This window comes from Lonchura striata, chromosome 3 (genome assembly GCF_050655825.1).
Source record: "Lonchura striata isolate lonStrDom1 chromosome 3, ASM5065582v1, whole genome shotgun sequence".
Classification (NCBI taxonomy): Eukaryota; Metazoa; Chordata; class Aves; order Passeriformes; family Estrildidae; genus Lonchura; species Lonchura striata.
Window position 1 is genome coordinate 30,490,357 of NC_140705.1, and position 25,168 is coordinate 30,515,524.

The following is a 25,168-nucleotide window of genomic DNA, read 5'->3' on the forward strand; positions in this document are numbered from 1 at the left end:
AGGTGAATTGAGAAAAGAGGCGCTCAAACCCCTTGTTACCCCTGAAAAAACAGAACATGAGAAATGTGTTTGAACTGATGAAACTGTTTCATCTGTTCAAGAGAACATCTGTTCAGAGAGAGCCATGCAAACAGTAGTGTGCCAATGCAATAAAAGTAATATCATGATTAGCAGAAAATATTTTGTCAGCTTTTTCTAAGTTTTTCCTTTTTACAAACATGATACAGAAAGATAACACTCAATGGGGTTTTTTTTGGATATTCTTGTTTGTTATGTGTTTAAAGCCTCAACCAAGAATCCCACTGTATATTTTGATACTTTCAAAAATGAAATCAGAATCAGCTGTATATTATCTTCAGTGTAGCTTGTTGTCCATGAATAATATAAAGATTTAAGCATTTTTTCAGTGCTACTTTCCAAGCTGCCTTAGAAGTTACAGAGTATGCAAAATGAGTAATAATGATGCATTAGATAAAGGGAAAAGAAAATCTATTATGCTGGTCCTAAAACTTCTGGAGGGCTTAACTGCTGATACGTCTAAAATTCAGTTTTAACTAAATCCAGTTCAGACTCATTTAACTGATACAGAGAATGTCTACATACACTTCTACTGAATCTACTCCATTAAGTATGATTTTAAAATTTAGATATTCAGCTGAACAGTTTTCAAGGAAAAAGACTAAAAGCAGAGAAAGCTGAAGTTTCTGACTTCATAACAGGTGGAATTGCAACCCTGTCAATATGCTGCCCTGATGACAATCTCTAGAAAAGCAAAGGCATATATTAATTTAAATTATATACAATTATTTATTTTTAAAAACATTTTCCTCCTCCTTTTTAACCTGAAGATACTGAAAGAGTACAAATTTCATTTTACATAAAGTGAAATTTTTACTTTTATTACAGTGTAAGGTAGAAGATAATACTTACCTGTAAAGCCAGACAAAAAACTTCTGAGGAAGGTAATTTTCCAAGAAAACATTAACCATTCCTTAATCCAGTCACCAACCTTGTTGTTCAGCATACTTTGAAAATGGTGTTCTAATCTCAGGGAGATTGTAATTTTCAACAACAGATGCACATGTAAATATTCAATCAATTTATTGTAGAAACGCTGAAGACACAATATAGTTTTAACATACTCCCACTGAATAAGTACTAATTTAATCTGAACAACACATTCTTTATTGTGGAAATGCTGCAGACACAAAAAGAGATTTAAACACAGTTTAAATCCATCATCAGAGAACATGAAACTTCAAGGAAGGCCAAATCAAAATGGCTCTTAAAGCTAAAAAGAAGAGGCAGATGCCATTTCCTAGAAATGAAGGAAGGTAGGCTCCACTGGAGCAACTTTAGTACTGGGTTTTCTTTTGGACTGGTGATAAATGAAAAACCCAGAGCCCAATGATTTTTCCTTTTTACCTAATTGGTCCAATCCAGGAATCTTTGGCACAGGAATTTTCCTTTGCTTTGTGGCTCTAGCATTATTCAGCCATTTGTTCTTAATAAGAGTACTGCTTTTTACTTTTAATCCTACTATGTGGCATTTAAGTGTGTGCTGTGCAAAGAATGCTCAAATGTCAAATTCTATCTTGATAGGAGAGTAACAGCACCAGGTTATTGCACTAGTTCTTTTATACTCAAATTTTATCTAACAAACAAGGCTGTTAAGAACTGATTTCCTCATTATTTGCTACACTGGCCTTATTTCATTTACACCAACAAGATGACAAACCCATCTACATGCAAGAGGAAAGAATTCCACTGCATTGATTTAAAGGGACAAAAAAATTAATTGCCAAACTTAGAGTTATTTTAAGGTAATAATGAAGATAATCTACTTCTAGTTTACTCTTGTACACTGCCTAGATTTAAACCACTGAGCTGCACTGCTTCTTCTTTGCAGAAAGAAATAAAAATAAGGCTTATCTGAAAACCTGCACTACAGAGGACACTGGTTCACTCTCTCAGTTCCAACGCTACATTTACTTCTTTGCTGTGAAACTGTATTAATGAAACAGGGAATGTTTATATATTCAGAACTTGTGCATAAATTACAAGTAAATCACATGCATTTTTTAGCCATTGTTAAAACAATGACAAAATAAAAAGCACTATAAAAGATTGTATGAAACTAGAGTTGCTCTACAATTTTTTAAACATCAAAAAACTATCAGTTTCATAATGGAAATCAAAACACTTTTTTGGGTACAATTCTTTGCATGTCATTCCTCCTTATAGTGCTAAAAAATCACTTTACTTTTTCCTCTCATTTTAGTATCAGTAAACATCTGCCTACACACTAATACAGAAAATATTAATTAAAAACTGGAAAGTATTAGAGCCTAGCACATGGATTTAAAATGTCTCTGATCATGTATTTGGTATCAAGTTCTAGTATAAAATTTCTATAGTTAATCCAAATAGTTTCTTGTTAGGAAATAGAACACAATTTGCCAGATTATTTTCAGTACAAAAGATACAGAGATAAAGTAGTTTAACTGAATAGCTCTGAAGACTCCTAGGCATCAGCAGGGAAGGCACTTTTCCAGTCACACAGTTCTAAGCACAACGGGACTCAGCACAGCTTTGGTATTTCAACATCTCCTTCAGTTTCAATTCAAGTGATATCCACTGACTGCCCAGTCCTGAACTTCTCCACTTGCAAATAATGCAAAGAAAATTGCTCCAAATAGATTAATAGAGGCAGCAATATAGAAAACCATCTGCCATTCTCCCACAGTATTCTGTCAAATGGAAAAAAAAAAAAGATGCAGTCAGTTTGCAGCTACACATTAAAGAAAAGGTAACTTTAAAATCCATGCTACATGCCTTGCCTATTTAAATGTAAATGCCATTCAGCATGATTTCACAGCAACATAAAAGCATTATAAACATAAGAGATGAAATCATTATTAAAGTCAACATCAGTTTTATAACACAGCTTACACAATCTTATCAGAACTACATCACCCTACCTGGATCAGTTTATCACCCAAGATGCAGAACCCTTGATACAAATGCAGACAATGTTACTGTAAGGAAACACTACCTTGTTTTCAGATCAGGTGATCCAAGAGCTGAAGTGCCCTGCACTGTGAGTAAGCTATGCCCAATGACTACTATATGAACATTCCAGCCTCATATGCCTTTTGGTCCAAGCAAGGTAACTACCTTAACTCAGATTTCAAGAGTAATCCTCTAAACTCTGGTATTTAAGAAAGGCCTTAAGAAATGTGTAGTCAAGAACTGTGGTTTATTTGCTTTTTGTTGTTTTTTTTTTTTAAATAAAGAAATAATATCTATAGATGTCTTAAAGATTTGGGGGTTAAGTTCCCTATGATGCCGTAACAAACTTGTAAATGACTTTACTACAAAAACAGAATACTTGAAGGATTAGTACAGAGGGGAAAGAACTAAACTGAACAAAAATACCCTAAAACAACCCACTTGTTAAGCTATCTGGAAGAACTGATTTTACTCAAATCATATATTAATGAATATTTTCTGATTGTTTTTGGTTAGAGCATGGTGAGTTTGATCCCCATTCACTTAAGAGCTGGACTTGGAGATCCTTGTGGGTCCCTTCCAATTCAGAATATTCTGTGATTCAGTGATTTTTAAGAAATCTTTAGAATGACCTCCAACTCCAAAAACTTCAAGTGTATTACTAAGCTTACTCCTCTCATCTCCCTTTCTTGAAAGATTTTAGAATAATTCATATGTTCATTGAAAAAATAGTAAGCAAAAACTTCTCAAAAGCCCCAGTGCTCCCTTTTTCTATCCAAATCACTACACCACCTTGTTAGTCAAATCTAACACTAGAATCTAGTTTCTCACTTATCTGACAAGTGCTGACATTAGAACTCAACACCTCACGTGAGAGCCTAATAAAAAAAAAAAAACAAGAAAGAACTTGTTCTAATTTAATAAAACAATACCACAAGTGTTTCATCTAGCTAGCATTTTATCTACTGTAATAAAAATATATTAATTTTATTCCTAGAGAATATAAGGGGTCAGTAAAATTTTCAAGTCTTACAAAGGTCTTGGATTTTACCCTTATTTTCCTGGTCAGAATTGGGACAATAAGAGCTAGGAATTAACTAATGCACAACAATGGAACAACATTTACAGGTGTAACCCTGTAAATGTTTTATTTATGGACTGGAGACTTGAGAAGAGGGAATTTCTATTCAACTGAGATAAAAATGTAACAACTGAAAAAAAAAAAAAAAGACTCACATTATGAGTGAGATTTTTGGCAATAACTGGCCCCACCATTCCTGGGATAGTAGCAAAAGAATTTGTGATCCCAAGGAGAATTCCAGCATACCTGCAAGAGAAGTTGTTAACACTGCTTATTAACTTGTAAGTCTTATCAATCATGGAAACAATTTGGCTAACTTAGTCTTGATCACACAAGAGAAATTAAAACACAAATATTCCAGTGTGAATGACTTGCTTTTCTTCTAATAACAACTGACAGCTTGGCACATACATTTTAATGGACATAGTTTAGTGGTGGAATTGGCAGTGTTAGGTTAATGGTTGGGTGTGATGATCTTAAAGATCCTTTTCTACTTAAAGGATCTTCTTAAAAGATCCTTTTCCACTTAACACTGCATGTCTTTATTTTGCATAGGCTAGTTATGGAATTTAACTTAAATTGCCTATGGCTTTGCTCAAGATCCATAATCCAAACCCACATCCCCTTTGCTAAGCCACAACCAAACTGTCTGCAATGGATCCATTGGAGCAGTTAAGGACATACTGCATGTCTTGAAGCAGAACAAGAAGTATGAACAAGTGCTGTTTGCCATCAGCAAGAGTCAGTTCAGGTTTCATTGCTAAAAATTTATTTGCCAAGAAAGCCATAACAGCAGTGTGCCTGGATATCCCCACTTACATTACAAAGTGTATATTCCAAAGACAGGAGTTCAGAGTGCTGTGGCAGTCCTTCCCTTCAGCTTTCTGTGGGTCAAGGCCAATGGGAAATGGATCTGACTAAACCAGTTCCGCTGGTTGTAGTTCCTGCAGCTCTATTCTGAGGGCTCCTGTTCCATGAACGTGCTGCTCTCTCACACACAAATGTATGCATATGCACCAGCGGCCATAAAAACTTGCTGGGAAAAGCTGGTAACTTACTTAATATCTGAGTCTCAGCACCTCTAAGCAATTCAAGACCTCTCTCACAGGCATGTTGCAATACCGAAAGTTTGAAACTGTTCCACAAGTGCAGACTTGTGAGAGAGACTGAAGAGAACTAAGAGCCAGATATTCCCCAGAAGTTTGACCTTCTAACCACCAGGCCACAGATCCCTGTTTTAGATTTTAGGTGAATTTGTTGGGTGAAGCATCATACAAAATACTAATAGTTACAGTTTACAGTAAGAAAAAGGAATCATACCCCAGTGATCATTTTAGGCTGTTCAGAGTAAAATTATGTCCTCACCAATATTAACATAACAGAAACATATTTAATCTCTAAAGAGAAATGCATAGCTTTGGAATTTTCTTCACCAAAACAGGAGAATTCAACCATACAGCATACAAAATACAAATACAAAAGATTGCAATATTCATTCCAGTGGTATTAGAAAAACATGTGTTTTTTTTTTTTTTTCCTGAGAAAGGGAAACAATCATCTAGCCTACTAGTTGATTTTTTTCTTGAAACTCTACACTACTTATCAGTTTAAAGCATGGCAATGCTTTAGTTAAAACTTCTTTATTTTTTATAAACCTAGCATGCAGTCTTCTTATCTTGGAAAGTGGTTTAGCATTAATAGGCCTTTATGAAGCTGAATGTCAAAGTGTAAAATTTTCCCTTAGGAAAATAAGCACATAAAGCAAAACCCTGTTTAAATCCTTTAAGTAGAACCAAATGCACTTTAAATGTCTTCAATGTGTTTAAGCACTATGATACTGCTAACAGACACTTTTAAAACTAAACACAGCTTAATAGTTTCTCTGGTCAACAAAGATATTTGGCAACCAATTGCTGGCTAAATGCCTCTATTTATGCCCAGTGTTTCTGACATAGGTTGCATTCTTGATAGTGCTCGCTGTTTGATGCAGATAACTGTGACGGCACTCCCTTAGCGCAGTGGAAACTCCCACATGAAAAGGGAAAGCAAAAAGTGACATGTCTATAGACCAGAACCAATAGTAGGCTGTTGGTCAGGTTCTTATGGCATAGTAGGGATAACCAAATACAACTTAACTTGCAAGAGCAGTCAAATAGTAAAATAATCAAGAGTAAAAAAATCCAGCAATGTTAAGTATTTAGTGTACAACAGAGCCACATGAATATTACAAGGGATCATGGTAACACCACTATTAAAATCTGTAATAATAGAAAAGTACTAATGTCGATTTAAATAGCTAAAATGTAATATATATTCCCCAAAAGAACAATCTTGTCTGCCTCCTGTCCCCAACCCATCCCCAGTCTAATTCACTAATGGCATAATAAATACATGTTATCAGCCAAAACCACATAGCAAATACTATTGTTAAATAAGCATCAGTATTTTCATTCACTTTCTTCCTGTGAATATAATAATTATTTTGTTGATATTACACAAGTTTTAGTAGCAAAAAGGGACCATTTGCTATTCTTGGCAGCACACTTTCAAACAATCTAAGTAAGTATTTGTGCATTTTGAAATTGCTTTGAATAATTTCTGGTTTTTCTAATGTCTTTCATTCAGTAAATTATGAAAAATAAATATTGAGCTCTAAGTATAGTCTTTACTGAGGTTTCCTTCACAATTTTATGCAGACTCTATTTTTAGATCTCTACAATTATGTCAAGCATTTCCTTGAAATTGTTCATTTCTGCCTTGATCATTTTATCCAACAAAGTTCAGACAAGTTGCAAAAAATTAATTGTAGGGGAGGAGAAAAGACAGTCTTTTTTTTCTCATCTCAGATATTTTTTTGCATTTCTGTATCTGAATAAATTTTTTAATATGACCTTTGTTACAAGGATGTGCTTTTTTACCTTCTCCATCCCCATTTGAACAGATTTACCCTGAAGTAAAGCATGCATGTGCTGAATAGAAAATCGCTGATTTCAATAAAACAGCACGCACCCTGACCAAGGAACCACCAAGGAAAGTCTTCCTTCCATATGCAGCCGCTTGCCTCTAGAGGCAATGCTGGGCCAAAGTCTCTGAACGATCAGCAAGACACTTACCGTCTTGCAATCAGTGTGCTCCCTTCTGCCTGCCTGAGAGGGGAGAAGAGCTAGAGGAACTTGTCTCGTGCGAATACAAAGGAAAAAAGCAGGACTTCATGGAGGGCAGGAAGATCAGAGTGGAATTTGGTCAGAGGGATCAGCAGCAGTTCATGTGAGATAACTAACTATGCCTGCTGACAGGCATCAGCACTGTGTAACATCATTTTCTTCTTGTGGCTTTTTTTCAACACCTAAAATACTCTGAATACTGTTATAAACAAATTGAGTCTTGAAATACACATATTTGAAATGCAAAATGAAGTATCTAAAATTAGAAGACACATACAACATCCTAATTTGGGTAACCTCAGCCATTGCCTGCATACAGAAGTTCCTTGTATGTGTAAGTCACACTGCAGTTGCGTGATTTCCTTTTTCCTGTCACAGCTCTATTGCATTCCATGGACAGGTTAAACTGTACTCGCATAACAAGCACTATTTAATACTTATTTTGGAAACTAACTGCTGTAGTTCTGCAAAACTAAGCTTGAAACAGAAGTTGTATAATGGTCCTGTAACACCCCAGAAGAACTGCTTTAAGTACATTTTCTAAGTTCACAGTTATATGTGATTTAAAACAAAGTGCACCACAGAAGCTATTTTTCTTAGCTTTTATATTCAATTCAGCATTACAAGCTGTTTATAGCTGCCACTGATGACTCCCCTCTTGCTTACTATCTAACCTCACCTGCCAAGATTAACTGGATTCCCACTATTTCATATCCATTTGTTAAGTAATAATATTGTCCATGATTGTGGATATGAGCACCATAATTTCAATTGCCAAAGCCTGAATACCATCTTCAGCTGGGATGCAAGGTCTCTCATAAATTGTCTAGATGATGAGAAATTTTTTTAGATGCTACTTCTACAAAATATTTTTTTCCTCTCACACTTAGTCTTTTCATTTTACACATTAATACTGAAACACACTTTTCTTTGGACATAAAATCATTTGACCCTGTTCACATCTAAGTGATATCACAAATTGGTAAATGAATGACAAAGCAAAGTACTTATCTCTTACCAGTGCCCTTTTAGAAGAATATACATACACACACACTTTTTGGGAAATGGATAGATCTGCCTAATTATGAATTTGTAACACACTGGAGAAATTACAGCCTGAAGTCTCAACTTTCCATTCTTGAAAATTAGTCATTTAAGAGCAATTGTACATACCTGATTTGTTACCTACTGACAAATCAGGTCAACTACTTGTAACAAGATTTAGATTCCAGTGTACAGAATGTTTTTCAAATGCAAATAATTTGCCTGTATCACAGTGCTTAAATATGGTAATGCTCATACCAGAGTTTGATAGCTCAGATGGAAAAGTTGAAACGCTTAATTGCATTGTATAGTTCAAAAACACTGTCCTAGTATAAACATAAATCAAAAGGCTATCAAGTCTATAATTAAACAACAGAAATTATGTAATTTATTACTGCAGGATTTAAACTGGAATTATTCTAAAATATTGTTTATGTCATATCCTCTGCCAAACTTGCACTTTTTGGAAATACAGTGATTAATATTGTAAACCCAAGTAATTGTCAGTGTTTACACTGCAGGCCTGTACACGCTCCATAGCTACATTTCCAAGGCACCCCAGCAACAAAGAAAGAAAAAAAAAAGGGGGTCATAAACATTTCACATGCACTAACAACAGTTTCAGCAATACTTACGAAGGTGCTATATCCAGATGGTTGATGCTGTAGCCTGATGTACAAAATCCTCCTAGTGTTGTTGATATGGTCACGAACGAAACAGCCAGTGCGTAGTTGCAGCCTATGAACCCGGCTGCTACTAAGAACACTGCAGGTCCAATCATCCCTTCAGGACAGAAACCTCAGAATCAATGGGCGTTTAACGCCGGGACACTTGGAGGCTCCAAGCTGGTTTCCATACAGGACAGAAACCTCAGAATCAATGGGCGTTTAACGCCGGGACGCTTGGAGGCTCCAAGCTGGTTTCCATACAGGACAGAAACCTCAGAATCAATGGGCGTTTAACGCCTGGACGCTTGGAGGCGCCAAGCTGGTTTCCATACGCCTTCCACCCCCCCGGCGTACAGAGCCGGCACCGCGCCGCGCGCTGCAGCGGGACCGTGCGGGATCGCAAACGCTTTAGGGTGGAAGGGCCCTAAAGATCATCTAGCTCCAACCCCCCTGCCACAGGCAGGGACATCTTCCACTAGATCAGCTTGGTCAAAGCCCCGTCCAACCTGGCCTTAAGCACTTCCAGGGATGGGGCAGCCACAACTCCTCTGGCCGACCTGTTACAGTGCCTCACCACCCTCTCAGTAAAGAATTTCTTCCTATTATCTAATTAAAATCTACTCCCTCTTAGTTTGAAGCCATTCTGCCTTGTCCTATTCCCCCTACATGTCCTTGTGAAAAGGAAGAGCAGATGGGTTGCAAAACAGTTGTTGTCTCAGGAAACAGCAACTAGATCAGAAATATCCCACTCTAGTGGCAAGGAACTAGATTAAAAAAATTAACAAAAATCAACATGTTCTGAAAATTACCTCACAAATTGATTTTATTTATTGCTATAAATAAATTGAAGCTGCACTAAAACTGTGAACCCTGGGTGAATCCAAGACAGCTGTAGAGATGCTGCATGATGCACTGGAAACAGCTCATCAGCCATCACGAGCTCATGCACACTGTTTGCTATCTGCAGTTAACTTGGGTAGCTGTTTCCAGGTACCAGAGCCCATTTACATGGCCCCCATCATGACCTCTGCAAGCAGTTGCAAGTACACACTTTTGTTGATCAAGCCAACCTAAGTGCTGCTTTTCCTAAAACAAAAACATTTTTTCTCCTGAGTTATGCATACATGGGTGTGAGGTGTGCAGTCCTGCAATAAATTGAATCACCAAAATAGCATAAGCATAAAGACTAAATGTCTGAGAATTTATTACAAGAGCTGCTTTAAAGAAAGCAATTGAATCAGCTGAATTGAGAAGGCAGCAATGATCACCATACAATAACTTTTATGGATCCTGTGCTTAATCTTCCTTTTTTTTCCCTTCAATTTCTTTCTCCTGTCCCCTCTTTGTTCAGCAATCAACTTCTCTTTCCTAAATACAGACTTTTACTTTGGTTCATTAAAAGCCTGATCTGGCTGACCTGTTGGTGATTTCAGATCATATCTCCTCCCAATTAGTCAAGACCAATTATTTTGGTCTCCTCCCAATTATTTTGGATTCTGTTTGGTCTTTCTACTGTGGTAGCAACTCTAAATTTTGCAAGTAACAACTATTCAATTACTTTAGTCTTAGATAAACAAAACACTGAACAACAGAATAGGCTCATGCAGAACAATAATCCTGTCAGTTTGATACATCTTTTTTGATAACAATGTTTAATTCACCCTTGTGTGGTGACTTTACATGACCATTGATTTGATTTGTTTGCTTTTAGTCCAATTATCTTGACCAAAAAAAAGCTTTTGATAATCTCTTATTGTTCTCTTATCCAGTAGGCCTACTTCTCATGGAAAAAAGATAGGATTTACTCCTGACATATGAATGTACAAATAAAGTTGCTCCTCTCAAGACATGCACAATGCTGCCTCATCTTACAGCAGAATGTCAGACTACTCCCCCAAGCCCTTAGATTTTCCCAAATGGATATTGTTATATTTCATAAGATTATATGTTCCAAAAGATGATACTTGCACCTACCTATGAGGGTAAAACATTTGCGAACACAAACAGTGGAGAAGTTCTGTTTTTCCCGTAAATAATCAGCAATTTGGCCAGACAAAATTATACATAACCAGCAGCCAAAATAAGGCAGGGCAGACAAAAATCCATTCTGTTAAGAAGGTTAAAAGAAGACAGTTAAAACACCAAAATGACAAACCATCCTGACTTAATCCATAACTACAGATGCAGTCAGACCAAAAACTCAAATGTTTAGATCAGCAACTAGCTTCAGGAAGAACAAAACTATAACTATAATATCCTGTGGATGTTAACCTGATTGTGGAAGTTTTCAGAATACCAATATCAAGTGAGTTACTAAAATAAGTGGAAGCTGTAAATATTATTCAGAATTTTGAAAACTACACAGAATCTCTGGGTTTTGTACTACTGTTACATAACATTATTCCTTATCCATCTGCTGAACTATCTGGTGCTGCCTGTAAATGGAAACAAAATCTAGAACATGACTTTTCATCACATCTAGGCTGGACATCCCACAGTCTCAAAGCTGAGTTATTCAGGATCTGATATTACTTACACTGAAATCACCAGTTAATTCCCATTATTTTAAACATGTGCTGCTTAGACCTCTGCCTGATTCCATCATTTTCTGATGAAGGGAAACAAAAGGTACTACTAAACTGCCCACATTTACAGCCTTTCCAAAAAATTATGGATAGTTACTGATAACAGAGCTATAATTTGACCTTAGCTGTTATTCAAAAGGGGTATTTAAGTAGCAATAGTATGACCTTTATACACTAGTATAAAATGTATATTTGTCAAGAAGTGAAAAATTCCCTAGGAATTTTAAATTGAAATGAAACAAAAAAGTCATCCCCACCTTAAGTCCATTCTACCAGTACTTAAGCATGCTGCCTGTTGGAGTTCAGTGCTCAGTTTTCAAAAACAGTAAGTAAAATTTAAAAAAATAGAGGCAGTCTCAGTAATTAAAAAACTTTTTTGAAGCACTATTCAAAGACACGGCATTATTTTAAACTAATTTCTGTATTTTAGAAAGGAAACTAAACAGCAACAACTGTAAAGTATTTTAAATGGTAATGCAGTTTCCATCTAAATGTGTGGCAAGTTAGTCCAACACTATTACAGAAGCTTTTTTTTTCTGATGTTCACAACAGTCAGTATTCTAACCTACTCCAAAAAGAAAAAATGTAACCCAGACACAAAGGAAACCACTTCACAGCAGAACCTGTTACCATTTAATGCAATGGTGTTTTACAAAACACATGCAACTGAGAGCTGTGGTAGCAAATGACTTTCACAGATATCGATGCCTCTTCAGGGAATACCTCAAGAGGCATAATGAGGAGACCAACCAGCAACTTCAGTTAGTATTTTCCAGCAGCTTGCCCTAATGCAACCTTCTGTTCTAATGCTTAAGTTCCCCATCTTCTCATCGCAAGATTGCTGGTATCACCTTTTTCTTGCATGGCATTCAACCTCAGATTGCTCTAAACTAGTTTGGTTTGCTAAGCCAGGAAAAGACTATGTTAAACTTCTTGCAATTTCTGAGCACCTTTTTATCTTAGTTATACCAGTATATCCAGTTAAGCTATGCCATCACCAAAACTGTTTCATTAAAGACAGATCAGTACAGTCAAGTAATTGCTGTAAATAAGAATACTCCACCTTCCCCATCCCCTAATTTTTCCCTGATAAATAATTTCATTTTATAAAATTTCCTTGAAAAGCACTATATCTGGACCTTAAGACTATGGTTTTGTTTCATCCAGTTAACTTAGTAAGAAAACATATTTTACTTCTGCTGCTCATTGAGGAAAGAAACTGACAATCTGGAAAGTGATCCTATCAGAATGAAGCTTCCCTCTGGTCCCTTCCTCCCCCAAACGCCATCCTTAAAATAGTTTCAAAAATGCCACTTGTCTAATGGTTTTCTTAGTTTTATTTTTAACTGGAAATGTTCTCCTTTATCAATTAGCAAAGAAGTAGATACTATTTCAGAAGCCATAAAACTTGGTGTAAAATCTGAAATAATCATTGAAGCCATATAAAAGGGAAAAAAAATTATAGTTACTGTTTTAAAGCAGAGCAGGTCAAGATGGGTACTATGCATCTTCAAACAGAAAACTTAACTTGCAAGCTACCACTAAGGTAAATGTCAAATAAGTCCATAAAGTGGAAATTATAAGACAGGAAACATTTTTGATGCGTCTGCTTAATTGTGTGGGGGTTATCATTTTCCAGCTATATCTTTACATTCCAAGGTTCTTAAACAGCTGCCTCCATTCTAAACAGCAGGTGATTTAGTTTCTTTATTCAGAAGAAAATCACTATATTTGTGCGCATCTCACCTCTTGTGCATCAAATCGCAGGATCTCCTTCATGTATGTGGGCAAGAGTGTAAGCAGTGTATAGAAAGTCCAGTTGTAAGAGAAGTGTGCCACAACAATAGCCCAGAGTGGAAGGGACCCCAGCATAGGTCTCCAGGGAACAGATTTCTGTGTAGAAAGCTGGCAAGCAGGAGACAAAGAGAAAAGAAAAAGAAGGAAATCAGGATGTTGAGATGAACATTTACTAAATACAGTGCTTTTGATGCTAACCAAATCTATGCTCATGATGCACGCTGAAAGGCACAAAATGAGTCTCAGTTGATAGATGCAAGTCATCAGCAATGAATGAATTACCGTCTTCAATTCTCAATGGAAGCTTACTAAAGTATGTTAATGCTCTGATGTTTACTATTCCAAAGTAAACCAATTACTACATGTTGTAATTCAAAAAGTATGGCTTCCCTTGTTGAAATTTGATGACTTCTGTTTTTATTACAAATAATTAAATATTTAGTCACCCCTCAGGTGTTGATTTAGCTGAACCTTTCCTGCTCAATCCTAGATACCAATGTTGGTCTCTCAGCCAGCTTCACTGTTTTTAGATACGTATCCCCCCAGTCACAGGAATTAATCTTATGCAGACTTCAGGAACTGGCTCATAAGCATTTTCTCTGTGAATAGTTATCTATTTCTTAGTCTAGATGGCAGTGAGAAAGAGAAATGCTGTAAAATATTGTATTGCAAATGTTAAAGACATTATACAGGTCTGGATCTAGTCTAAAATGACAGATTTGAGCATTTTTTTAAATACAAAGTTTTTTAAGTAAAGCACCTCAACAACATCTGTAACAAAAAGCATTCTTATAAATGCTTTGTTTGATTATCGATTGCTTTTCAGTTTACAACTGTACTATTTAAAAAAATTTGTTTGAAAATCCTGCCTCCATCTTGTTAAAAATGTTATTCTAAAGATAAACATGTTTACATAAGCATTTAACAAAGCGTAACAGAACATGTAACAAACCATAAACAAAGCTTTACATTAATGACCATGTTTGTGGTTTATGTTCAGACTTAAGTAGGTTGGTCTCTACCAAAGTGCTGTACCTGATCTTTTAGAGAAGACAGTATATATTCTCTTTCAGCATGTGAAATGCTCTTGTGAGTTTCTGGTGTATCACTAACCAACAACATCCAGAAGAACCACCACAATACGCCAAGTGCACCTATTGTTGTGAAAAGATGGGTGAAGACATAGAAATTTTAAGAAAGCAATTTTATTGAGTAATACTTTCAGATAATAATAGTCAGAAGTGTTTTCTCAATACCTAATAAAATTTTAATGAACACTATTTTTCTATCTACTTACAAACACTAATTCCCCAAAGTGGCTTAACAATGTACATTTAGATACAATAAAGAATGAAGATGACTAAGCAGAATGTTTTATTTTTATTTTTTCCTCTTTTTTTTTCCTCTACTTGAAGTTCTTCATACAGCAAGAAAGCTGCGTGCCCATACATCAGTGTATTTTTATCAGTCACATGGAAAAGCCACAGAGAATATGGCTCACCCTCAGGAAATAAAAAGTTCACATTAAGTTTATTCACAAAAAATACACTGTGCACATATACAGAATATCACTACATGCAGCTTAATTTATGTTGTATTCTTCCTTTTCTTTCTTAACCCAACCCCAGAATTGTCATTTGAAGAAAGTTAACTTGCCAATGATTAGTCCAAATTACTGCACTTTTATGTAACATGGTAACTTGTTTCATTTTGTTCAGTTCTTTGGTTTGAACCTTTGTGATTTGTAAAAAATTGGAGATTTTTTTCTGAGGAAATGTAATTCTTCTTTTATATTCTGATTCCGTCTTTCCCATGCAAAATATGAAATTGCTCAGATACATAAACAGACCTGTAAAAGGCATTAGCTAAGACATGCTGTTTAAAAAAAAGTATTTTCTGTTTCAGCTTCTTCCAGAATATAAGTCACAGTAAACATGCTATGCATTCCTTCAGGGTCCCTGTGACTTCTAGAGACTTTTCCAGGTTACATTTTAAGCAGCAATAACTTTTTGCACGTTCTTTCATTCAAAGTTGAGATTTATTCCTGGGATTAAAGTTATTAACTCAATTTCACACTTCAAATAAGAAATTTCAGCCTGTTTTCAAGTGGTGGGAGAGCTAAGAGCATTTGACTTGTACCAGCTTTTGTCCAACTCGGAGACAGCTTTGCTCACTGGAAGAAGGCTTATTTAGCCATTCACTGGAATCTACTTAGCCTTAAACATCTCTAATTGCCCAGAAGGAATAAAACAGCAACCCAACATGTCAAACAAGCTTTTAAAACTTAAAATAAGTTTTATAAGATATGCTTTTCAAAAATAATATGGATTGTACTTTTAATAATTAAAAAAAATCAAAACAACACAAACTCACCAAATATGTAGAACACATAAACCCAGTTCATGTAGTAACAAATTAAACCAGATAGTGGCAGAGACACAACAGTTCCCAGCTGTGCACCTACCAGAAGAAAGCAAAACAAAGTGGAAAAATAATCAGATCTTCTATCAAACCCTTAAGTATAAGTGTCATTTCAGAGTTATTTTATTTTTCTGTAATAATTAATGAATAAAGATTGTCACTGCCACTAGAGGGTTGTGCTTTGCTTTAAAGAAATACAGGGACAATGAACTGCCTTGGCAGCTGCAAGCAAATAGAGCCATAAAGCCCTAAGACGCCAAAATTAGAAGCAACAAGCAATAAAAGATAAGCATTCTTGGCATATTTGTCGTAGTAAAGTGATGGCTCTAACACATCTAAACCAATGCAAATTAGTCAACTGGTATTGCTGCAAAACAAGAGAGAGCTGGACACAGTATAATTAAGGCCTTGGGAATATAACATAGTTAGTGAGTAGAATAGAATAACAATATAATGACAATATAGTTCATTTACATTTCTCATATCTCCTTTTAGTGCCACAAAACCAGGAATGCTAGAAACATGAAGCAGAAGTCAGGCATATATAAACAGTGAGTTCAAATTCCATGTTTCCTGAATGTGACAGGGTCTAAGATCAAGGGAGAAGGGAAAGATGAGCAGATTCTAGTTCAGAATAAAGCCAAAAGCCAGAAAAAGAACTATTCCTGTTATAATTCAACATACATTTTGTAAAGAGTAAGGATGGCAGATGTTTCCCTTTTGAAATCTAAACCAGAAACTCATAGTATTTACATACTTGACACTCTACTGGTGATAAATAGTAGGTTTTGTCTCTTAATGTTAGCTGCAAAGTTACTTCTCCAAACTTAATCTCCACTCAGAAAATACTAAGATTATGTTGATATCCTGACTACCTAGACTCCATCTTCATGGGAATAATTTTTATCTGAGGCAGAAAGCTCCAACAATGAATAAAACCACATACATCATGCAAAATATAAATCACAGTAACAACTACATATAACCTCCACCACATGTTCTCTCAGAAAATCAACACAACTGTGATTAAATTAACTACAGACCACATGACTGCCAACGTGGAAGGAAAGGAAAACAGTCTGCCAAGATTACACAAGATGTATTATCCACCCGTGACTGCTAACAATGGGCTGTTCAAGGGTACAGAATCTTCTCACTAGTACATTAGCATATATTTTCACACAATAAAAAAGGACAGTTTAAAAGCTCTCAATTACTAAATGCAGTAGAAGGTAATCCCAACTCTGTATGCTCTGCTTGTGTGCTGGGTCTCAGAAGAAGAATTATTTTAAAGTAGATTTAATTAAATGCGAAGATTTTTAAAATAATAGAAAGAAAAAAGCTTCTTGATGCATTAGATGAGTTGAGGTAGCTCTTTGAAGGGTCACTTCAACAAGTGATGAGACACTTAGAGCAAAGTGAGGAAATGGGAGGAAAAAAGATTAAGGTTGCATCCCTCTGGGAAAAGTGAGTCACCAGACTGTCTTAGCACCTTAAGAAACTGTAGCTAAAGTTTACATTGTATAAATGTCTGTCTTCTTGATAAAAAAACAAATTATTACTAATAAGAGTGAGCAAAGCAAACCATTACATTCAGTTACTTCAGTAACTGAATACAAAATTTGTCATCCTCAAAGAAATAATATCAATTTTGACTAGCAAATTTAGAAACCTGTAGTATTTGCCCCTCAAATACTGCACTGAGCAATGTGACTGACCAATAAACCCCGAAAAAGAAGGCTCAGTGGAGGCGGGCAAGAACAACATGTCCTTCACCTGGGGATAACACTGGGTGTGACCAACCACAGCTGCTGCAAAGAAGCTGACCTTATCTCAACAAAAAGGGCACCAGAGAATGGCTTTGGTTTAGATAAGCAGGAGCAGCTGGTGGTGTAAATGTTTCTCCTCATTCAGTCCATTAAAAGTGAGACTGTCACACTGACTTAGCCAGACCGACAAGGGGAAATGAGTACATGGGTCAGTCGAACACAAAGTACAAAAGTTAAACAACAGAATTTCTGAGAGAACAACAGACTTGACTTGCAGTCAACCCAAGTTGAAGTGTATTGCAATTGCTGTATTTTGCTAAGTGTCAACTTACACTTGCTAAGTGCTAACTTACATTTGTACCGTGCTTTCAGTACATTCCATATCACTTTGCTAAATCAAAAATCCTGTGTAACATCAAGTATCTTCAAAGAATTAAATCTGATATCAAACATGACACCTCCCAGACACAGAATATCTAGGACAATTTGGTCAGAGTATTTGACTCCAACAAAGAGCTCTTGCAGCAATACAAGGGACCTTGGATGTTTTCTCCCCCAAGTTCCTCCAAGAACACTTAAAAAACCCTCCCAAAACCAACCAAACAGCTCTATCCTGTGACTGCCCCAGCTTTTTTGTTCCTAATGCTAAATCTTTTTTTTCTACAGTATCTTCTATTAATCAGCTTCACAGTAATTATTTTCACCACTAATACCAAAGTTTATACTTATTTGTAGATCAATACCTTTTGTCAGGTTATAAAAAGCATGAATAAACGAAGAAAACTAATGGAAAGCAAGATTTACTTCAATGTTACACTTTCAGGATTAAATGCTGATTACAATTTACAATATAAATCCCTTTAAGTCAATCCTCCCTGTTACTGTAGAAAAATTTATAATCCCATTATCAGTGTGGGAATTCTCACCTGCATATGAAATACTAAGGAGCTTGCTGCGTTCCAGTGGAGGAGCCCAAGAAGACCACATTGAATGCATAGCTGGGAAGGTAACACCCTAGAAAACATAATTTCATACTGTTGAAATGCAAGGATTTTAGAACTCACTTCAACTTTACATGTTTCAAAGCACACTTCATTAAAAAGCAGTAGTACAATCTATTAGTTTGTTGTCTACCAAGAAACCACTTATAAAAATTGTGCAAGGCATGAGAATAAGGAAGCAGAATTAATTTCTCCTGCTTTTGAGTCTGTATGTACTGGAAAAGCAGCAGCAATACAAACAACATTGTTTTGAGGCCCTGGTTTCTGAAAAATGAGAATAGTTAGGCTAAAATATAGTGCAAATGCTTTAATTATTCTAAAAAACATAAAACAAAGCCACTCAAATGAAACAATCCATATACTATTCCAGCATAACAACCCCAGAGTCTAATCACTATAATTTTAAACAAATTATTCAGACACGTTTTCAAATTACATAGAGGAAACAGGATTACCTCTCCCAGTCCTTCCAAGGCTCTGACAGCTATGAGGTAGCCTACTCCCAAATTTGCAGCTAAGGGAGTAAGCAAGGTGAATACAGAGGTACTAAAGATGCCAAACCCCAGCAACAGTTTGCCTCCAATTCTGCTTGCAAGATATCCTCCTGGAATCTGAGTAATAATATAGCCATAGAAAAAAGAACCAAGGATCCATCCCTGAGTGTCAGCATCCCAAGAATACTTTTGTCCCTAAGAAAAGAAAAAAATCCAACAAAATGCAGTAAGTTAAAGATAGCAGTTTCTCTGACCATATTTTTTATTACATTGATCTATTATTTAGTCCTTTTTAGATAAATTTCAATTTTTTTGTGACCTACTCCCTAGGGTCTCCTTTTGCAGCACTCACTTGTACTGCAATTGTGTTAAAAGCTAGTTCAGGTAGTTTACAATCTGTTTGGACATATCTAACCCAAGCATGAAAATCATCACTACATGAAATACAAGTGCTCTGTCAGTTATCCCTTTTTGAATTCTAAGCAGCTTGGGTTAGGTGACAGGTGCTGACTGTGTAAGTTTGCCTGAGTACAAATCCCACTTCCAAATCACAGAGTGGACATTCTGTCATGCTCAATAAAAAGCCTTTACCTGCAAAATATTTACGGATAAAAAGAAAACAAATAAGGAGATGCATGTGCTTAAATTTAATGTCAAGAGAGAGAGCAGTTAAGGACAGGGCTCACAAGGGTAAGTGGAATAAGGGGAGAAGCACAACAGAGGGAAGATGAGTTTAGTGGATAATACAATAAAAGTGAAGATGATTGAGACAGGAATTTGCAGCTATAAAGGAAGCCAGCAAAAAGACAAGAACTGTTGCCCAATCGATTCTGAAATTTGGGATCACTTCCAAAAGACCAATTTTTCTGCATCTAAATGAGCAGCATGCATTTCACAGAAATGATGAGACAGAATCTTCCCATAAAGTTCACCATTATAATTTGTTTGCGATAAATAATAAATGACTTCTAAACAGGCAAACAAAATGAAAGCAAGAAGATTGCAAGAGTGTTCAGGACTACTTCAACCACAAGACAAGATCTGTACAAGTCCAAATTCACAAAGTTAGTTTTTTTTTTTAGAAGTCTGCTTTTCCATATCCAGCAGTTCAGTTATGAAATGTGATTTTAAGGATTACTGGAATTCAGAGGTAAAATATATAAAGACAAAATGCATGATCTGGGAAAGAGATCGAAGAAGTGAAAAGAGAAATATTACATGTTAATTTGTAATTAAATTTCATGCCATTGTGACTGTACAAAGAACAGGCAAATTGGACAGTAATGGTAGCTCTGATGCAGATATAACAAAAAGAATTGGTAAGTGGCCTATAAAACAGTGAGTCATGGTAGATCTACGTCATCAGATTAGCCAATTTCTAAGGAATAGCACAGAAAAGAGGTATGTAAAAAAGCTGACCCTGAGCACAGCCCTTCTCAATTAGCTAGTCATTTAAGGCTAATATTTCCCAGAATAGCTTTGAAAGAACCACTGGAAAGGCCATGCAGTAAAAAATAGCCTGTTCTCTTGTCACCTAATATGGTTCTATCTATCACAGAGTTCTAAAGCCCCTTTGAGACACCACATTACAAGACAACACGTCTGAGACCTCACCGTAGTGTTGCGAGAAACATTTGTGGTGGAGGAATGCTCTGGGCACACATTGGAAGTCACATTCTTTGCTGAGCTTGTGTCAGGTTCTACCATATTCACCAGAGCAACGCTGAGGTTCACACGCAATGCATACAGGAGGAAGAACCCAAAACAGGCCAGGACTGCAAGATTGTAGCGAGCGGAGCAGCATGCAGGGACTGAAAGGAGAGCAAAAAAAAAAAAAAAAAAGTTTAACAGAATAAGAAAAACTCATAAGCAGTTTTTACTAAGGTTGTCAGAAATCTTTGGGTAAGACAAAAAATTAGCAAGAAGACAAAGTAATTTTTCTTCTTATGGGGTTTATTCAATAGATGTAGAGTCTGGGGTGGTTGAAAAATTGCAAAACCCCACTTTCATACTGATATGCAAAGCAAATGTAATCCTCATGTAGACAACAGGCTACCACACTAGAGTGGGTACTGCAGAGGATGCATCGTGTGTGGTCTGTAGAAGTGGATTTAGAAACAGTTTCAGAAGTCCTCTCCAAAATACTGTAGTATTTATTCAAGACATAATTTCACACTTGAAAAACCCCAAAAACAATTAGTGGGAAAGCCTGTAATATACAAAAAAATAGCTCAAGAAAGACAAGTACTCCTAAAATAGTGCTGAAGCTACTTCAGGCTGTTTTCTAGGATAAATTTCCCTTCTATAAGTTTGCTTACAAGGGAATATGCATTTGCTGACAGCTGCCAACACTACCAGAAAGGGGAATGGCAAACATTGTGGTGGCACTATGAATCAGTAACAGGTTCCCAGTTGCCCAGTACACCCTCTTGGCCGCCACAAGACAAAGGAAATGAGTCCGAAGATTCTGCATACAATCTGTGTCGTGACATTACGTCAACTCTGGCAGTTCTTTATACACAGATAGCAGACTATGCACTCTAACAGTTATTGATTTCCTACAGCAGCACACAGCAGCATTTGGCAGAGAGCATTCATCAGTGCCAGGAGATCCAGACCAGAGCTGAGATGTAAGAGTTTAAATCTCTGCAGCTACTCTTTGTGAACTGGGAATGCCTGAAACTACTGAGCAGGAGTGCCAAATTGAGCAGGAACTACTTGAACAATCTACTGAATTTACAATAGAGTGTAGAGTTTCCCCTCTTGTGAGGGAGCTATGTTACTAATATGAAGTTGTATAACTTGGATGTCTGAAGCTCTGGGAAGGCTGGAGATCAGCAGATATTACATCAGTTTACATCAGTCTGCAGTGATCTCATCTTTCAATACTTGGAGTTCAAATGATGAACAGAACAAGTACATCTATCAACAGGACTGACCAGAGCCTCATCTGCTACTGCAGTATGTCACTTGAGTGGATTTTCTGATCTGCAGTAAGAAACCAAGGACATGCCCTGTGGACAACGATATCTTCCTCTTCCCAGTAACTCCCCTGAAAAAAGGAATGAGCCTACGTGATTTTACTTTTCAGGGGGAGCACCAACAGAGCCTTCCTGCAAGATAGCTTTTCATGAAATTAACAGAACTTTCCCACTTTTGAAGTCTAATCCTGACAAACTTTATGTGAAGTTCATTATGACTGCACAAGTTGTTAAAATGACACAGAGATGCTGTATTTGCTATGTTAATTTAATAAATAAATAATAAACAAGGCTACTGTACAAATATGCAAAACCCTACCAGACCTGTGGTAATTACAAGTTTTGCCTCAGAAGCATTTGATAAAGCCATCCTGGAATTTTAAGTGACAGGAGGGAGAGCAGCCAAGATTTTATTGCTTACATTAAAAACAACAGGCACTGAGAATAGGAAGTACTACACAAAAACTAGTCAAGCAGCTTTGTTGTTCTTTGTTGTTGTTTAAAAAGCAATTTGCCTTAAGTAGAAAATGTAAAGTCATATAATTTATAAAAATTACTATAATTACAGGTAAGGCTACTTAACTGTTCCACTTCTTGTAGTTGCTGGAGTTAACACAATAATAACAGAAAGATGAATAACACACTGATGATGTAACCCTCCCTTGGAAATACAGATTAACTGGAACATCCATTAGTCTTCATCTATAAGTCTCCTACTGGTATACAATTTGCATGGAGAGAGAGCAAGCTCCACAAAACAGATGTGCAAGAACTTAAGGTCACTAGTGTCAGATTTGTTTTTCCCCAACTGTAAATATTTTATTAAAAAAACCTAACAAACATGTAGAATTGTGGGTTCTCTGTCATTCCATCATGTGCATTTGCAATATCTAAGAATATTAGATCAGGTTTACAGAATGGAAGACTCGAGAAGATTACAGATGCATTTCAGGAGAGGGCTATAACCAGAGACACAAGCATTCAGCCCCTAAAGTTTAAAGCATTGAGTTCAAGGTCTTACCTTGACTAGTAGTCTTTGGTCCTACATCTGTAGCGAATTCTGATTTCAGGAGCATATTTTAAAACACTGTAGCTATAATTTAACAAAATGCTTAAACTGCAGTTAAAAAAAGTCTGTGCTGCAAGTTGCACGGCAGTTTAAAGGAAGTTGCTCATCTGCAGTAGTTTTCCTTGTGGGTGAGGTGAGCCACCTCCAACTGGAGCCCGATGCATTGTGCAAACTTAAGAACATATTGCTTGAAGAAGACTTGAGCTCAAATTCTCTCCTTCTGGCACTTTTAAAGTAATTTTCTTAGCAGCACCACTTGATGCAGTTGCACATTTGCCAAGTAGGTTAAGGCATTTTTGCATGGCATGCTAAAGAAACTAAAAATCTTGCTCTACTCTTTATAGGTTGTACATTCTGGGAAGCAAAACAGCACAGATAAATATAAGCATGCGGGTTCTGTTGTTAAGCTCTGACCGTATACCGAGTCTCCTCTCCTACCTTCGTGCATCCTTTCAACCTTCCTTCCTCTCCATATTTGCAACAAGCAATTAGTCTCACCCGAATTCTGCCATCATATGAAATTTTGACACAATCTCGGTGGACCTCGGTAGCTTTTAATATTTGGACCGGTACTTGGGCTGGAATGCCTTTACTGCAACAACACTGATCCGAGGGCTGGTGTCTGACAGGGCTGCACGCCTGAGCCGCCACCGACAGAGCCGCGGCCGCTGCCAGGACTCGTGGCCGTGCCTGCTCCGGCACCCCGGGCACGGCGGCGTCCCCGGCACCGACCGCCACCAACGGCGCGGGGGGCGGCGCAGCTCCCGGGCCTGGCACGGCTGCCCCCGTCACCGCTTTTCCAGTCACCGCCTTTCCAGTCACCGCTTTTCCAGTCACCCCGGCACCGACCCCGGGCCCCGCAGCGGCGCTCGCTGTCCGCGTCTCCACGGCAACGCGCCGCCGCCGCACAGAGGCAGCTGCCGCCCGTCTCACCCGTGTCGGGCTGGGGCTCCTTCAGCAGTGGGGTGCGATCCTCTCCCTCCTCGGGCTCCATCTCGCTGCTGCCACCCGCACCGCGCAGCGCGCTCAGGGCCAAACCGCCCGGCGCCACCGCTGCGGCCGGGAGCGTGGCGCGGCGCGGCGCGGGGCGGCCCGACCCGGCTCGGTTTGGCTCGGTTTGGTTTGGCTCGGCTCGGCTCGGCCGCTCGGCTCTGCCCCGGCGGGGCCGGGCCGCGGCGGCCGCAGCCCCGGCGATCACGTGGCAGGCAGGGGCGGGCCGCCCGCAGCGCCACGCCCCGGGCCGCGCTCGGCCGCCATCTTTAGTGAGGGCGTGTTCCCTCGCTCCTCCCTCCGCTCGCTCCCCGCCGCTGGCTGCCGAGCCCGCTCGAACGCGCCCACGGGCGGGCGGCGGGTGTCGCTCTGCGCCCTGTCTCGAATGCTTAGGGACAAGGTCCTCGTAGTTAGGACAAATCTGATCAGGCTGATTCACCACAAGCGGCTGCTTCTTAGTGCGGCCGAGTGGCCTCTCGGTGCGGGTCCACTGCGGCAGCCACGGGAGGAGAAGGGAAGGCCGGAGGTGGAGGCGTTGTGTCTTTCTCTAAACCACAGAAGTACCATTTAACAATAAATTGCAGTATCTGCAGCCCATGGTCTTTTTGCTTTGTGCGTGCGTGCAGTGCACAACTGCTGGAGTGAGGTTTTAAAATCAGAATGTGAAGGGGTTGGAATGGACCTTACAGATCATCTTGTCCCAACCTCCCCTGCCATAGGCAGGGACACCTCCCACTAAATCAGGTTTCTCCAGCCTGGCTTTGAGCCCTGCCAAGGTTGCGGCATCAACAATCCTCCGTGCCAACCTGTTCCAGTGTCTCACTACCCTCACAGTAAAGAATTTCTTCCTACTATATGACCTAAACTTTTTCTCTCTCAATTTATACCCATTACTCCTTGTCCTGTTAGTACAGCTCCTGACAGAGTTCCTTTCTGGCTTCCCTGCCAGATAATGGAGAAGGTCTCCACCTTCTCACAACTTTATCTTCTCCAGGTGAACAGTGCCAACTTTCTTAGCCTGTTTTCACAGGGAAGGTGCTCCAGTCCCATGATGGAATACATGTGAAAATGCACCAATATAGATTAATAAGC

The 25,168-nt window shown here is 38.0% G+C and overlaps 1 protein-coding gene across 3 annotated transcripts; it reads right to left on the reverse strand.

The window, feature by feature from the left end:
- Positions 1-1,076: 1,076 nt before the first annotated feature.
- On the reverse strand, positions 1,077-24,239 carry SLC17A5 (solute carrier family 17 member 5). Of its 3 annotated transcripts, none has more exons than XM_077782331.2 (11): positions 24,020-24,239; positions 20,651-20,847; positions 18,998-19,231; positions 18,468-18,555; positions 15,725-15,811; positions 14,387-14,505; positions 13,301-13,459; positions 10,944-11,076; positions 8,937-9,084; positions 4,249-4,339; positions 1,077-2,750 (listed from the first exon to the last, which is right to left on the reverse strand). In XM_077782331.2, exons 1-11 carry the CDS (start codon positions 24,078-24,080, stop codon positions 2,619-2,621), a joined length of 1,449 nt encoding a protein of 482 aa, XP_077638457.1. In that variant the 5' UTR covers positions 24,081-24,239; the 3' UTR covers positions 1,077-2,618. The 3 variants fall into 3 exon arrangements, with proteins under 3 accessions (XP_077638457.1, XP_085432529.1, XP_085432530.1); XM_085576403.1 differs by having other exon boundaries at positions 23,039-24,239; XM_085576404.1 differs by lacking the exon at positions 8,937-9,084.
- Between the last annotated feature and the right edge of the window lie 929 nt (positions 24,240-25,168).